The sequence below is a fragment of the Scyliorhinus torazame genome, chromosome 9 (assembly GCF_047496885.1).
Source record: "Scyliorhinus torazame isolate Kashiwa2021f chromosome 9, sScyTor2.1, whole genome shotgun sequence".
In the NCBI taxonomy this organism is placed as follows: Eukaryota; Metazoa; Chordata; class Chondrichthyes; order Carcharhiniformes; family Scyliorhinidae; genus Scyliorhinus; species Scyliorhinus torazame.
The window spans coordinates 505,715-518,700 of NC_092715.1; the positions used below are offsets into that span (position 1 = coordinate 505,715).

Consider the following 12,986-nt stretch of genomic DNA (forward strand, 5'->3'; position numbering starts at 1 on the left):
AGAGGGGAGGGGAGAGAGGGAGGGGAGGGGGAGAGAGGGGCAGGGGAGAGAGGGGGAGGGGAGGGGAGAGAGGGAGGGGAGGAGAGGGGGAGGGGGAGAGGGGAGGAGGGGAGGGGAGAGGGAGGGGGAGAGAGGGAGGGGGAGAGAGGGGAGGGGAAGGGAGGGAGGAGAGGGGAGGGGAGAGGAGGGGGAGGGGAGGGGGAGAGGGGAGGGAGGGGGAGAGGGGGAGGGGAGGGGGAGAGGGGAGGGGGAGAGAGGGGAGGGGGAGAGGGGGAGGGAGAGGGAGGGGGGAGAAGGGGAGGGGGAGAGGAGGGGAGAGGGGGGGGAGAGGGGGAGGGGAGAGGGGCGGGGGAGAGGGGCGGGGAGAGGGCGAGGGGAGGGGGCGGGAGGGGGGAAGGGGGCGGGGAGAGGGGACGGGGAGAGGGGCGGGGGAGAGGGGCGGGGAGAGGGGCGAGGGAGAGGGGCGGGGGAGAGGCGGAGGGAGAGGGGCGGGGGAGAGGGGCGGGGAGAGGGGCGGGGGAGAGGGGCGGGGAGAGGGGCGGGGAGAGGGGCGGGGGAGAGGGGCGGGGGAGAGGGGCGGGGGAGAGGGGCGGGGGAGAGGGGAGAGGGGCGAGGGGAAGGGGGCGGGAGAGGGGAGGGGAGAGGGGAGGGGGAGGAGGGAGGGGGCGAGGGGAGGAGAGGGGCGGAGGAGAGGGGAGGGGAGAGAGGGGAGGGGGAGAGGGGAGGGGGAGGAGGGGAGGGAGAGGGGAGAGAGGGGAGGGGGAGAGGGGAGGGGGAGAGGGAGGAGAGGGAGGGGAGGGGAGAGGGGAGGGGGAGAGGAGGGAGGGGGAGAGGAGGGGGAGAGGGGAGGAGAGGGGAGGGGGAGAGAGGGGAGGGGGAGAGGGGAGGGGAGAGGGGAGGGGGAGAGGGGAGGGAGAGGGGAGGGGGAGAGGGGAGGGAGAGGGCGAGGGGAGAGGGGAGGGGAGAGGGGAGGGAGAGGAGGGGGAGAGGGGAGGGAGGGAGGAGGGAGGGGAGGGGAGAGGGGCGAGGGGAGGAGGGGAGAGGGGCGGGAGAGGGAGAGGGGAGAGGGCGGGGGAGAGGGCGGAGAGGCGGGGAGAGGGCGGGGAGAGGGCGGGAGAGGGGCGGGGAGGGAGGGAGGGGGAGGGGGAGAGGGGCGGGGAGAGGGCGGAGGGGGCGGGAGAGGGGGGAGGGGCGGGAGAGGGCGGGGGAGAGGGCGGGGAGAGGGGCGGAGAGGGCGGGAGGCGGGAGAGGGGAGCGGGAGAGGGGCGGGGAGAGGCGGGGGAGAGGGGCGGGGAGAGGGGCGGGGAGAGGGCGGGGAGAGGGGCGGGGGAGAGGCGGGGAGGGAGGGGCGGGGGAGAGGGGCGGGGAGAGGGGCGGAGGCGGAAGGGGCGGGGGAGAGGGGCGGGGAGGGGGGAGGGGAGAGGGCGGGGAGGGAGGGGGCGGGGGAGAGGGGAGGGAGGGAGGGGGAGGAGGGGAGGGGGAGGGAAGGGAGGGGAGAGGGGAGGAGAGGGGCGAGGGGGAGGGAGGGGGGAGGGGGAGGGAGGGGGCGAGAGAGGGGAGGGAGGAGGGGAGGGGGAAGGGAGGGGAGAGGAGGAGGAGGGGAGCGAGGGGGAGGAGGGGAGGGGGAGAGGGAGGGGAGGGGAGGGGCGAGGAGAGGGGAGGGAGGCGAGGGAGGGGAGGGGGAGAGGGGAGGAGGGGGAGGAGAGGGGAGGGGAGGAGGGAGGGGAGGAGGGCGAGGGGAGGGAGGAGGGGAGAGGGGAGGAGGAGGGCGAGGGGGGAGGGAGGAGGAGGGGAGAGGGAGGGGCGAGGGGAGGGGGAGGGAGAGGGGAGGGAGGAGGGCGAGGGGAAGGGGCGAGGGGGAGGAGGGGAGAGGGGAGGGGCGAGGAGGGAGGGGGCGAGGGGAGAGGGGAGGGGGAGAGAGGGGAGGGGGAGAGGGAGGAGAGGGGAGGGGGAGAGGGGGAGAGGGGAGGGGAGAGGGGAGGGGGAGAGGGGAGGGGGAGAGGGGAGGGAGAGGGAGGGGAGAGGGAGGGGGAGGGGGAGAGGGAGGGGGAGAGGGGAGGGGAGGGCGGAGGGGAGAGGGGAGGGGGAGAGGAGGGGAGGGGGAAGGAGGGGAGGGGAGGGAGGGAGAGGGGGAGGGGGAGGGGGAGAGGGGAGAGGGGAGGGGGAGAGGGGAGGGGGAGAGGGGAGGGGAAGGGAGGGGCGGGAGGGGAGGGAGGGAGGGGGAGAGGGAGAGGGGGAGGGGAGGGGGAGAGGGGAGGGGAGGGGCGGAGGGGGAGAGGAGGGAGGGGGAGAGGGAGGGGAAGGGGAGGGGGGAGAGGGGAGGGGGAGAGGGAGGAGGGGGAGAGGGGAGGGGGAGAGGGGAGGGAGAGAGGGAGAGGGGAAGGGGAGGGGGAGAGGGGAAGGGGGAGGGGGAGGGAGGGGAGGGAGGGGGCGGAGGGGAGGGGAGGGGAGAGGGGCGGGAGAGGGAGGGGAGAGGGGCGAGGGGAGAGGGAGGGGGGCGAGGGGGAAGGGGAGGGGGCGAGGGGAAGGGAGAGGGGCGAGGGAGAAGGGAGGGGGCGAGGGAGGGAGGGGCGAGGGGAAGGGAGGGGGCGAGGGGAAGGGAGGGGGAGAGGGAGGGGAAGGGAGGGAGGGGAGGGAGGGGAAGGGAGGGGGCGAGGGGGAAGGGAGGGGGAGGGAGGGAGGGGGAGGGGAAGGGAGGGGCGAGGGGAGGGGAGGGGGCGAGGAGGAGGGGGCGAGGGGAAGGAGGGGGCGAGGGGAAGGGAGGGGGCGAGGGGAGGGAGGGGGCGAGGGGAGGGAGGGGCGAGGGGAAGGGAGGGGGCGAGGGGAGGAGGGAGAGGGGAGGAGGGGGAGGGGGAAGGGAGAGGGGAGGGGAGGGGAGGGAGGGGGAGGGGGGAGGGAGGAGGGAGGAGGGGCGAGGGAGGAGAGAGGGGAGGGGAGGAGGGGGCGAGGGGGAGAGGGAGGGGAGAGGGAGGAGGGAGGGGAGGAGGAGAGGGGAGGGGAGGAGGAGGGGGAGGAGGAGAGGAGGGGAGGGGAGAGGAGGAGGGGAGGGAGGGAGGGGAGAGGAGAGGGGAGGGGGAGAGGGGAGGGAGAGGGAGGAGGGAGGAGGAGAGGGGAGGGGAGAGAGGGGAGGAGAGGGGAGGGGAGAGGGAGGGGAGGGAGAGGGAGGGAGAGGAGGGGGAGGGAGGGGGAGAGGGGAGGGGGGAGAGGGAGGGGAGAGGGGAAGGGAGGAAGAGGGAGAGGGAGAGGAGAGAGGGGAGGGAGAGGGGGATAGGGGAGAGGGGAGAGGGAGAGGGGAGGAGGGGAGGGGAGAGGGAGAGGGGAGAGGGAGAGGAGGAGGGGAGAGGGAGAGGGAGGGAGAGGAGAGGGGGGAGAGGAGAGGGGGAGGGGAGGGGAGGGGAGGGGGAGAGGGGAGGGGAGGGGAGGGGGAGAGGGGAGGGGAGGGGGAGAGGGAATCATAGAAGTTTACAGCATGGAAACAGGCCCTTCGGCCCAACCAGTCCATGCCGCCCAGTTTTTACCATTAAGCTAGTCCCAGTTGCCCGCACTTGGCCCATAACCCTCTATACCCACCTTACCCATGTAACTATCTAAATGCTTTTTAAAAGACACAATTGTACCCGCTTCTACTACTACCTCTGGCAGCACATTCCAGACACTCACTACCCTCTGAGTGAAGAAATTGCCCCTCTGGGCCCTTCTGAATCTCTCCCCTCTCACCTTAAACCTATGCCCTCTAGTTTTAGACTCCCCTACCTTTGGGAAAAGATGTTGACTATCTACCTTATCTATGCCCCTCATTATTTTATAGACCTCTATAAGATCACCCCTAAGCCTCCTACGCTCCAGGGAAAAAAGTCACAGTCTATCCAGCCTCTCCTTATAACTCAAACCATCAAGTCCCGGTAACATCCTAGTAAATCTTTTCTGCACTCTTTCTAGTTTAATAATATCCTTTCTATAATAGGGTGACCAGAACTGCACACAGTATTCCAAGTGTGGCCGTACCAATGTCTTGTACAACTTCAACAAGACATCCCAACTCCTGTATTCAATGTTCTGACCAATGAAACCAAGCACGCCGAATGCCTTCTTCACCACCCTGACCACCTGCGACTCCACCTTCAAGGAGCTATGAACCTGTACTCCTAGATCTCTTTGTTCTATAACTCTCCCCAACGCCATACCATTAACTGAGTAGGTCCTGGCCTGATTCGATCTGCCAAAATGCATCACCTCACATTTACCTAAATTAAACTCCATCTGCCATTCGTCAGCCCACTGGCCTAATTGATCAAGATCCCGTTGCAATCCTAGATAACCTTCTTCACTATCCACTGTGCCACCAATCTTGGTGTCATCTGCAAACTTACTAACCATGCCTCCTAAATTCTCATCCAAATCATTAATATAAATCACAAATAACAGTGGACCCAGCACCGATCCCTGAGGCACACCACTGGTCACAGGCCTCCAGTTTGAAAAACAACCCTCTACAACCACCCTGTCTTCTGTCGTCCAGCCAATTTTGAATCCAATTGGCAACCTCACCCTGGATCCCGTGAGCTTTAACCTTCTGCAACAACCTACCATGCGGTACCTTGTCAAAGGCTTTGCTAAAGTCCATGTAGACAACGTCTACTGCACTGCCCTCATCTACCTTCTTGGTCACCCCCTCAAAAAACTCAATCAAATTTGTGAGACATGATTTTCCACGCACAAGGCCATGCTGACTGCCCCGAATCAGTCCTTGCCTCTCTAAATGCTTGTAGATCCTGTCTCTCAGAATACCTTCTAGCAACTTACCTACTACAGACGTTAGGCTCACCGGTCTGTAGTTCCCAGGCTTTTCCCTGCTGCCCTTCTTAAACAAGGGCACAACATTCGCCACTCTCCAATCTTCAGGCACCTCACCTGTGGCTGCCGATGATTCAAATATCTCTGTTAGGGGACCCGCAATTTCCTCCCTAGCCTCCCACAACATCCTGGGATACATTTCATCAGGTCCCGGGGATTTATCTACCTTGACGCGCTTTAAGACTTCCAGCACCTCCTCCTCTGTAATATGCACACTTCTCAAGACATCACTATTTATTTCCCTTAGTTTCCTAACATCCATGCCTTTCTCCACCGTGAATACCGATGAGAAATATTCATTCAGGATCTCACCCAACTCTTGTGGCTCTGCACATAGATGCCCTTGTTGATCCTTAAGAGTCCTACTCTGTCCCTAGTTACTCTTTTCCCCTTTATGTATCTGTAGAATCTCTTTGGATTCTCCCTTGCATTATTTGCCAAAGCAATTTCATGTCCCCTTTTTGCCCTCCTGATTTCCCTCTTAACTCTATTTCGACAATCTCTATACTCTTCAAGGGATCCACTTGATCCCAGTTGTTTATGTACGTCATATGCCTCCTTCTTCTTTTTGACCAGAGTCTCAATATCTCGAGTCATCCAGGGTTCCCTACTTCTACCAGCCTTGCCCTTCACTCTAAAGGGAATGTGCTTACCCTGCACCCTGGTTAACACATTTTCAAAAGCCTCCCATTTACCAGCCGTCCCTTTGCCTGCCAACAGTCTCCCCCAATCTACCTCTGCAAGTTCCTGTCTGATACCATCAAAATTGGCCTTGCCCCAATTAAGAATTTTAACTCTTGGGCCAGACCTATCATTCTCCATAGCTATCTTAAAACTAATGGAATTATGGTCACTTGTCCCAAAGTGATCCCTCACTAGCACTTCTATCACTTGCCCTTCCTTATTTCCCAAGACGAGGTCAAGTTTTGCCCCCTCTCTAGTCGGTCCATCCACATACTGAATGAGAAATTCCTCCTGAATACACTCAACAAATTTCCCTCCATCCAAGCCCCTAATGCTATGGCTGTCCCAGTCAATGTTGGGAAAGTTAAAGTCCCCTACTACTACCACCCTATTATTCTTGCAGCTATCTGTAATCTCCTTACATATTTGCTCCTCAATTTCCCGCTGACTATTTGGGGGGCCTGTAGTACAGTCCTACCAAGGTGATCTCTCCCTTCTTATTTTTCAGTTCCACCCATATAGACTCAGTGGGCGAACCCTCGGATATATCCCCTCTAAGTACTGCCGTGATGTTCTCCCTAATCAAAAACGCCACTCCCCCTCCTCTCTTACCTCCTGTTCTATCCTTTCTATAGCATCTGTACCCCGGAACATTGAGCTGCCAGTCCTGCCCCTCCCTTAGCCATGTTTCAGTCATAGCTATAATATCCCAGTCCCATGTGCCCGTCCATGCCCTGAGTTCATCCGCTTTGCCCGTCAGGCCCCTTGCATTGAAATAAATGCAGTTTAATGTAGACCTTCCTTGCTCTCTGCCCTGCTTTCTCTGGTCCTGCCTTTTGTTTCTGTCCCCACTGACTTCCTACATCGGTTCCCAACCCCCTGCCACATTAGTTTAAACCCTCCCCAACTGCACTAGCAAACACACCCCCGAGAACATTGTTCCAGTCCCACCCAGATGCAGACCGTCCGATTTGTACAGGTCCCACCTCCCCCAGAACCGGTCCCAATGTCCCAGGAATTTGAAACCCTCCCTCTTGCACCATCTCTCAAGCCACGTATTCATCCTAGCTATCCTGTCATTCCTACTCTGACTATCACGTGGCACTGGTAGCAATCCTGAGATTACTACCTTTGAGGTCCTACTTTTTAGTTTAACTCCTAACTCCCTAAATTCAGCTTGTAGGACCTCATCCCGTTTTTTACCTATATCGTTGGTGCCTATATGCACCACGACAGCTGGCTGTTCACCCTCTCCCTCCAGAATGGAGAGGGAGAGGGGAGGGGGAGAGGGAGAGGGAGAGGGAGAGGGGAGGAGAGGGAGAGAGGAGGGGAGGGGAGAGGAGAGGGGAGGGGAGGGGAGAGGGGAGGGGGAGGGGGAGAGGGAGAGGGAGAGGGGGAGGGAGAGGGAGGGGGGAGGGGGAGGGGAGGGGGGAGGGGAGGGGGAGGGGAGAGGGGAGGGGGGAGAGGGGAGGGGGAGAGGGGAGGGGAGAGGGGAGGGGGAGAGGGGAGGGGAGAGGGGAGGGGGGGGAGAGGGGAGGGGGAGGGGGGAGAGGGGGAGGGGGAGGGGGGAGAGGGGGAGGGGGGAGAGGGGGAGGGGGAGAGGGGAGGGGGGAGAGGGGGAGGGGGAGAGGGGAGGGGGAGGGGAGGGGAGGGGGGAGGGGAGGGGGGAGGGGGGAGGGGGGAGAGGGGGAGGGGGGAGGGGGGGGGAGAGGGGGAGGGGAGGGAGGGGGAGGGGAGGGAGGGAGGGGGGAGGGAGGGGGAGGGGGAGGGGGAGGGGAGGGAGGGGAGGGGAGGGAGGTGGAAGGGGGGGAGGGGGGAGGGGGGAGAGGGGGAGGGGGAGGGGGAGAGGGGGAGAGGGGGAAGGGAGGGGAGGGGGAGGGAGGGGGGAGAGGGGGAGGGGAGGGGGGGAGGGGTTGATGGTTCAGATACTCACCATTCACAGGGCTGCAATGAGCGGAAAGCTTGCAGTGAGGCGTCCATTCCTGCAAAGTCCCAGAGCTTCACCTCATAATCGTAGCCCCCGGTGACCAGCCGAGCCCCTGAGGGATCCAGTCCCAGAGCCGATACCTGGAGCCACAATCATCTCAGTCAGTCTCTCCATCTGTGGCTATTTTAACAGCAGAGATGATGAAATTCTAACCCCCCCCCCCCCGGTGTGCACCCCCACACCCCCTGCACCCCCCCCCCCTCGTATCCCCACCCCTGCGTGCAATTCTGGTCTCCGCATTATAGGAAGGATGTGGAAGCATTGGAAAGAGTGCAGAGGAGATTTACCAGGATGTTGCCTGGTATGGAGGGAAGATCTTATGAGGAAAGGCTGAGGGACTTGAGGCTGTTTTCGTTAGAGAGAAGAAGGTTAAGAGGTGACTTAATTGAGGCATACAAGATGATCAGAGGATTGGATAGGTGGACAGTGAGAGCCTTCTCCCGCGGATGGTGATGTCCAGCACGAGGGGATATAGCTTTAAATTGAGGGGAGATAGATATAGGACAGATGTCAGAGGTAGGTTCTTTACTCAGAGAGTAGTAAGGGCGTGGAATGCCCTGCCTGCAACAGTAGTGGACTCGCCAACACTAAGGACATTCGAATGGTCATTGGATAGACATATGGACGATAAGGGAATAGTGTAGATGGGCTTTAGAGTGGTTTCACAGGTCGGCGCAACATCGAGGGCCGAAGGGCCTGTACTGCGCTGTAATATTCTATGTTCACGCAGACACGGAGAGAACGTGCAGACTCCGCACAGACAGTGACCCAAGCCGGGAATCGAACCTGGGACCCTGGAGCTGTGAAGCAACAGAGCTAACCACTGTGCCGCCCCTGTGCCCTTCAGCCCAGAACGGAACTGAAACACAAAGTTCCTGAATCTTGAGTTTTGAATTACAGGGTCAGATGGCAGGTGAACGTTTCCAGAGGCAAGACACAGTCTGAGTTTCAGAGGCACTGTCTGAGTTTCAGAGACACAGTCTGAGTTTCAGAGACACAGTCTGAGTTTCAGAGACACTGTCGGAGTTTCACAGACACTGTCGGAGTTTCACAGACACTGTCGGAGTTTCACAGACACTGTCGGAGTTTCACAGACACTGTCGGAGTTTCACAGACACTGTCGGAGTTTCACAGACACAGTCTGAGTTTCACAGACACAGTCTGAGTTTCACAGACACAGTCTGAGTTTCACAGACACAGTCTGAGTTTCACAGACACAGTCTGAGTTTCACAGACACAGTCTGAGTTTCACAGACACAGTCTGAGTTTCACAGACACAGTCTGAGTTTCACAGACACTGTCTGAGTTTCAGAGACACTGTCTGAGTTTCACAGACACAGTCTGAGTTTCACAGACACAGTCTGAGTTTCACAGACACAGTCTGAGTTTCACAGACACTGTCTGAGTTTCAGAGACACTGTCTGAGTTCCACAGACACTGTCTGAGTTTCACAGACACAGTCTGAGTTTCACAGACACAGTCTGAGTTTCAGAGACACAGTCTGAGTTTCAGAGACACTGTCTGAGTTTCAGAGACACTGTCTGAGTTTCACAGACACAGTCTGAGTTTCACAGACACAGTCTGAGTTTCACAGACACAGTCTGAGTTTCACAGACACTGTCTGAGTTTCAGAGACACTGTCTGAGTTCCACAGACACTGTCTGAGTTTCACAGACACTGTCTGAGTTTCAGAGACACTGTCTGAGTTTCAGAGACACTGTCTGAGTTTCAGAGACACTGTCTGAGTTTCAGAGACACTGTCCGAGTTTCAGAGACACTGTCTGAGTTTCAGAGACACTGTCCGAGTTTCAGAGACACTGTCCGAGTTTCAGAGAACGCTCACTCACAGTTTTCTTGCCATGGGTTAGTGTGATTTCATGCGAGTCTGGGATCCGCTTCACAGGATTCTGCCAAAAGACAAAAGGGACATTATTACTCACCCAGCCTCAAACAGCAACTTCACTTTATGTCCTCGGACTGCAAACCACCCAATTCAATAATGTCTTGGTCCTGCAGCACCAGAGCCCAGCCTCTCCCACCCCCAAGACCACTGCAGGCCAGGCCCCCAACAAGAACACCTGCAACCCAAAGCTTCCTCTCCCCCACACACACTGCCACACCTAACACAGAGCTCCGAAGGTCAGCCCACAAGCTCTCCCTAACCAGGTTCCATGATTTAATTGAATGGTGGATCAGGTGTGAGGGGCTGAATTGCCTACTCCTGTTCTGATGTCCCGTGTCGAAATCTGAGTGTAACCAGATCATCAGACGTCTGTTCCATTTTATTGCAGCATGCATGAGCCCAACTGCTCCCTAATAGTCGACTACGATTTTAAATGTCTTATCTTACAGGATGTGCCTCACATTGCCCATCCCTACCTGCTATTCAGAAGGTGGTGGCTCATCCTTGAGCTGCTACAGTCCATGTGTGCAGGTACTGTTCGGAAATAGTGAGTCTAAGTAATTTATATTTGTATTGTGGTTAATAGATTATAGGTTTAAGCTTAATTTGTGTTCTGTTTTGTGTGCTAAGGGTAAAACTTTAGTTTAGCTTCATGTTAAATAAAGGTATGTCTATAGTTTCGTTTTATGTTAAATATTGCCTGCATTGTAATTATGGATTTACTAAGTTCCTGCTTAACAGCCAGAGGCCCACTCTGAAAAGTAGAAGCATTTGAGTTGAGTTGGAACGAGGTAACGGAGAAAGCAGCTCCCACAGAAACTGCCAGTCCAGGCAGGACAATAGGGAAAGGAGCAGGAATAAATCTCTGAAGCTGAAGAACAGAAAAGTTCCAGAAAGAACAAAGTCAAGGGGACAAAGTAGCAGAATCTGAACCAGGTGCTGTTCACTGACATTAAAGAAGCAGAGAGAGGCTGAGACTTGAAGGCAGCGAGAAAGAAGCCAGACATCTGGAGTAATCCCGAGGTTGGGTCTCCTGATTCCAGCCTGGGAAGCAGTGGGGTTCTGTTGGTGTGGCTGGGCACCTGATTGTGTGGAAGCTTGTATGCACGGAGCAATCCAAGGCCGAGGAATACTGAAAAGAGAGATTGAAATCTGGGATGTGGATACCGGTGAAGGTACCTGAGAGAAAGCCTTGTGTGGGTAGAGATTTCACAGTGTGTTCTTGGAGAGAGTGATGAAACCCTGGTGTGAAAGGCAGAATTCCAGTGTGACTCGGACCTGGGGGCATTTGATGAGAAATCCACAGAAGTCCATTTTGGTAGGAATAACAGCAAAAGGGATTATTTAAATGATAAAATATTAAAACATGCTGCTGTGCAGAGAGACCTGGGTGTGCTAGCGCATGAGGCGCAAAAAGTTGGTTTTCAGGTGCAACAGGTGATTAAGAAGGTAAATGGAATTTTGTCCTTCATTGCTAGAGGGATGGAGTTTAAGACTAGGGAGATTATGCTGCAATTGTATAAGGTGTTAGTGAGGCCACACCTGGAGTATTGTGTTCAGTTTTGGTCTCCTTACCTGAGAAAGGACGTACTGGCACTGGAGGGTGTGCAGAGGAGATTCACTAGGTTAATCCCAGAGCTGAAGGGGTTGGATTACGAGGAGAGGTTGAGTAGTCTGGGACTGTACTCGTTGGAATTTAGAAGGATGAGGGGGGATCTTATAGAAACATATAAAATTATGAAGGGAATAGATAGGATAGATGCGGGCAGGTTGTTTCCACTGGCGGGTGAAAGCAGAACTAGGGGGCATTGCCTCAAAATAAGGGGAAGTAGATTTAGGACTTAGTTTAGGAGGAATCTCTTCACCCAAAGGGTTGTGAATCTACGGAATTCCTTGCCCAGTGAAGCAGTAGAGGCTCCTTCATTAAATGTTTTTAAGATAAAGATAGATAGTTTTTTGGAGAATAAAGGGATTAAGGGTTATGGTGTTGGGGCCGGAAAGTGGAGCTGAGTCCACAAAAGATCAGCCATGATCTCATTGAATGGTGGAGCAGGCTCGAGGGGTCAGATGGCCGACTCCTGCTCCTAGTTCTTATAAGTTCAATTTGGTGACATTTATCGTTTGGTTTCAGAGTGTGGTTTGTCTGACCACATTTTGCTCATTGGTTTACTTGGAATGTGTATTTACTGATGTGCATATACCTGTGAAGGTATAGTGTGAGTAAAGGAGTAGTGTATTGTAATTAATCTTTTCTTGTTAAATAAAGGTTTAATTTTTTTGTTAAAAGTTAATCGGCAGTCCTGTGACACTGTTCATCCACGTCTTTAAATAAAAACTAAAAACTACGATCTGCTGAGGCAGGTTCCATTCTGCGATGCCAAATTCCTGTAGTAGTACCAGTTGGGATCGTTCCAGTACACCCACAGTGCTCTCAGTAATTGAGTGCCAGGATTTTGACCCAGCCACTGTGGAGGAATGGTGATATAGTTCTGATCCAGGATGGTAAGTGGCTTTTAGGAGAACTTGCTCCCATGTGTCGGCTACTCTTGTCCTTCTGATGTGGAGATGCTGGCGTTGGACTGGGGTGAGCACAGTAAGAAGTCTTACAACACCAGGTTAAAGTCCAACAGGTTTGTTTCAAATCATTAGCTTTCGGAGCGCTGCTCCTTCCTCAGGTAAGTCTCACCTGAGGAAGGAGCTGCGCTCCAAAAGCTAGTGATTCCAACTAAAATTGTTGGATTTTAACCTGGTGTTGTAAGACTTCTTTCCTTGTAATTCTGGACCATGGGTTTGGAAGCTACTGCCAAAGGAGCCTTGGTAATGGCACACACACTGCCACTGTTGTCCATGGTGGAGAGAATGTTCAATTTGAAAAAGAATAATAATCTTTATTGTCACAAATAGGCTTACATTAACACTGCAATTACGCTATTGTGAAAAGGTGCCAATTAAGTGGGTTGCTTTGGCTTGCATGGTGTGGAACTTCCTCAAGTGTTGTTGGAACCACAATCATCCAGGCAAATGAAGACTATTCCATCATATTGCGAACTTATGCCTGATGGACAGGCTTTGGCAAGGCAGGTGAGTTACTCTCTTCAGAATTCCGTCTCTGACATGCTCTTCACAGAATCACAGAAAATCCAGTGCAGAAGACGCCTTTCGGCTCATCGAGTCTGCACCGACACATGTAAAACACCTGACCTGCCCACCTAATCCCATTGGCCAGCACTTGGCCCATTGCCTTCAATGTTAAGCTGTGCCAAGTGCTCATCCAGGTACATTTTAAAGGATGTGAGGCAACCCGCCTCTCCCACCCTCCCAGGCCGCGCGTTCCAGACCCTCACCACCCTCTGGGTAAAAAGGATTTTCCTCAAATCCTCCCTAAACCTCTCGCCCCTCGCCCTGAACGTGTCTCTCCTCGTGACTGACCCTTCAACTAACGGTCCCTATCTACTCCCTATCCACGCCTCTCATAATCTTGTACACGTCCACGCCTATCCAACCTCTCTTCTTAACTGAAATGTTCCATCCCAGGTAATATTCTAGTGAATCTCCTCT

The 12,986-nt window shown here is 56.2% G+C and overlaps 1 protein-coding gene across 1 annotated transcript in view; it reads right to left on the bottom strand.

Moving 5' to 3' along the window:
• Window positions 1-12,986, bottom strand: part of LOC140429043 (WD repeat-containing protein 70) — a 208,128-nt gene that overhangs the window by 117,795 nt on the left and 77,347 nt on the right. Inside the window, exons 6-7 of the mRNA XM_072515572.1 lie at window positions 9,373-9,432; window positions 7,472-7,605 (exon numbers count right to left, since the gene is read on the bottom strand). Of these exons, the coding sequence (XP_072371673.1) occupies window positions 7,472-7,605; window positions 9,373-9,432 (194 nt within the window). The remainder of the gene's footprint in view (window positions 1-7,471; window positions 7,606-9,372; window positions 9,433-12,986) is intronic.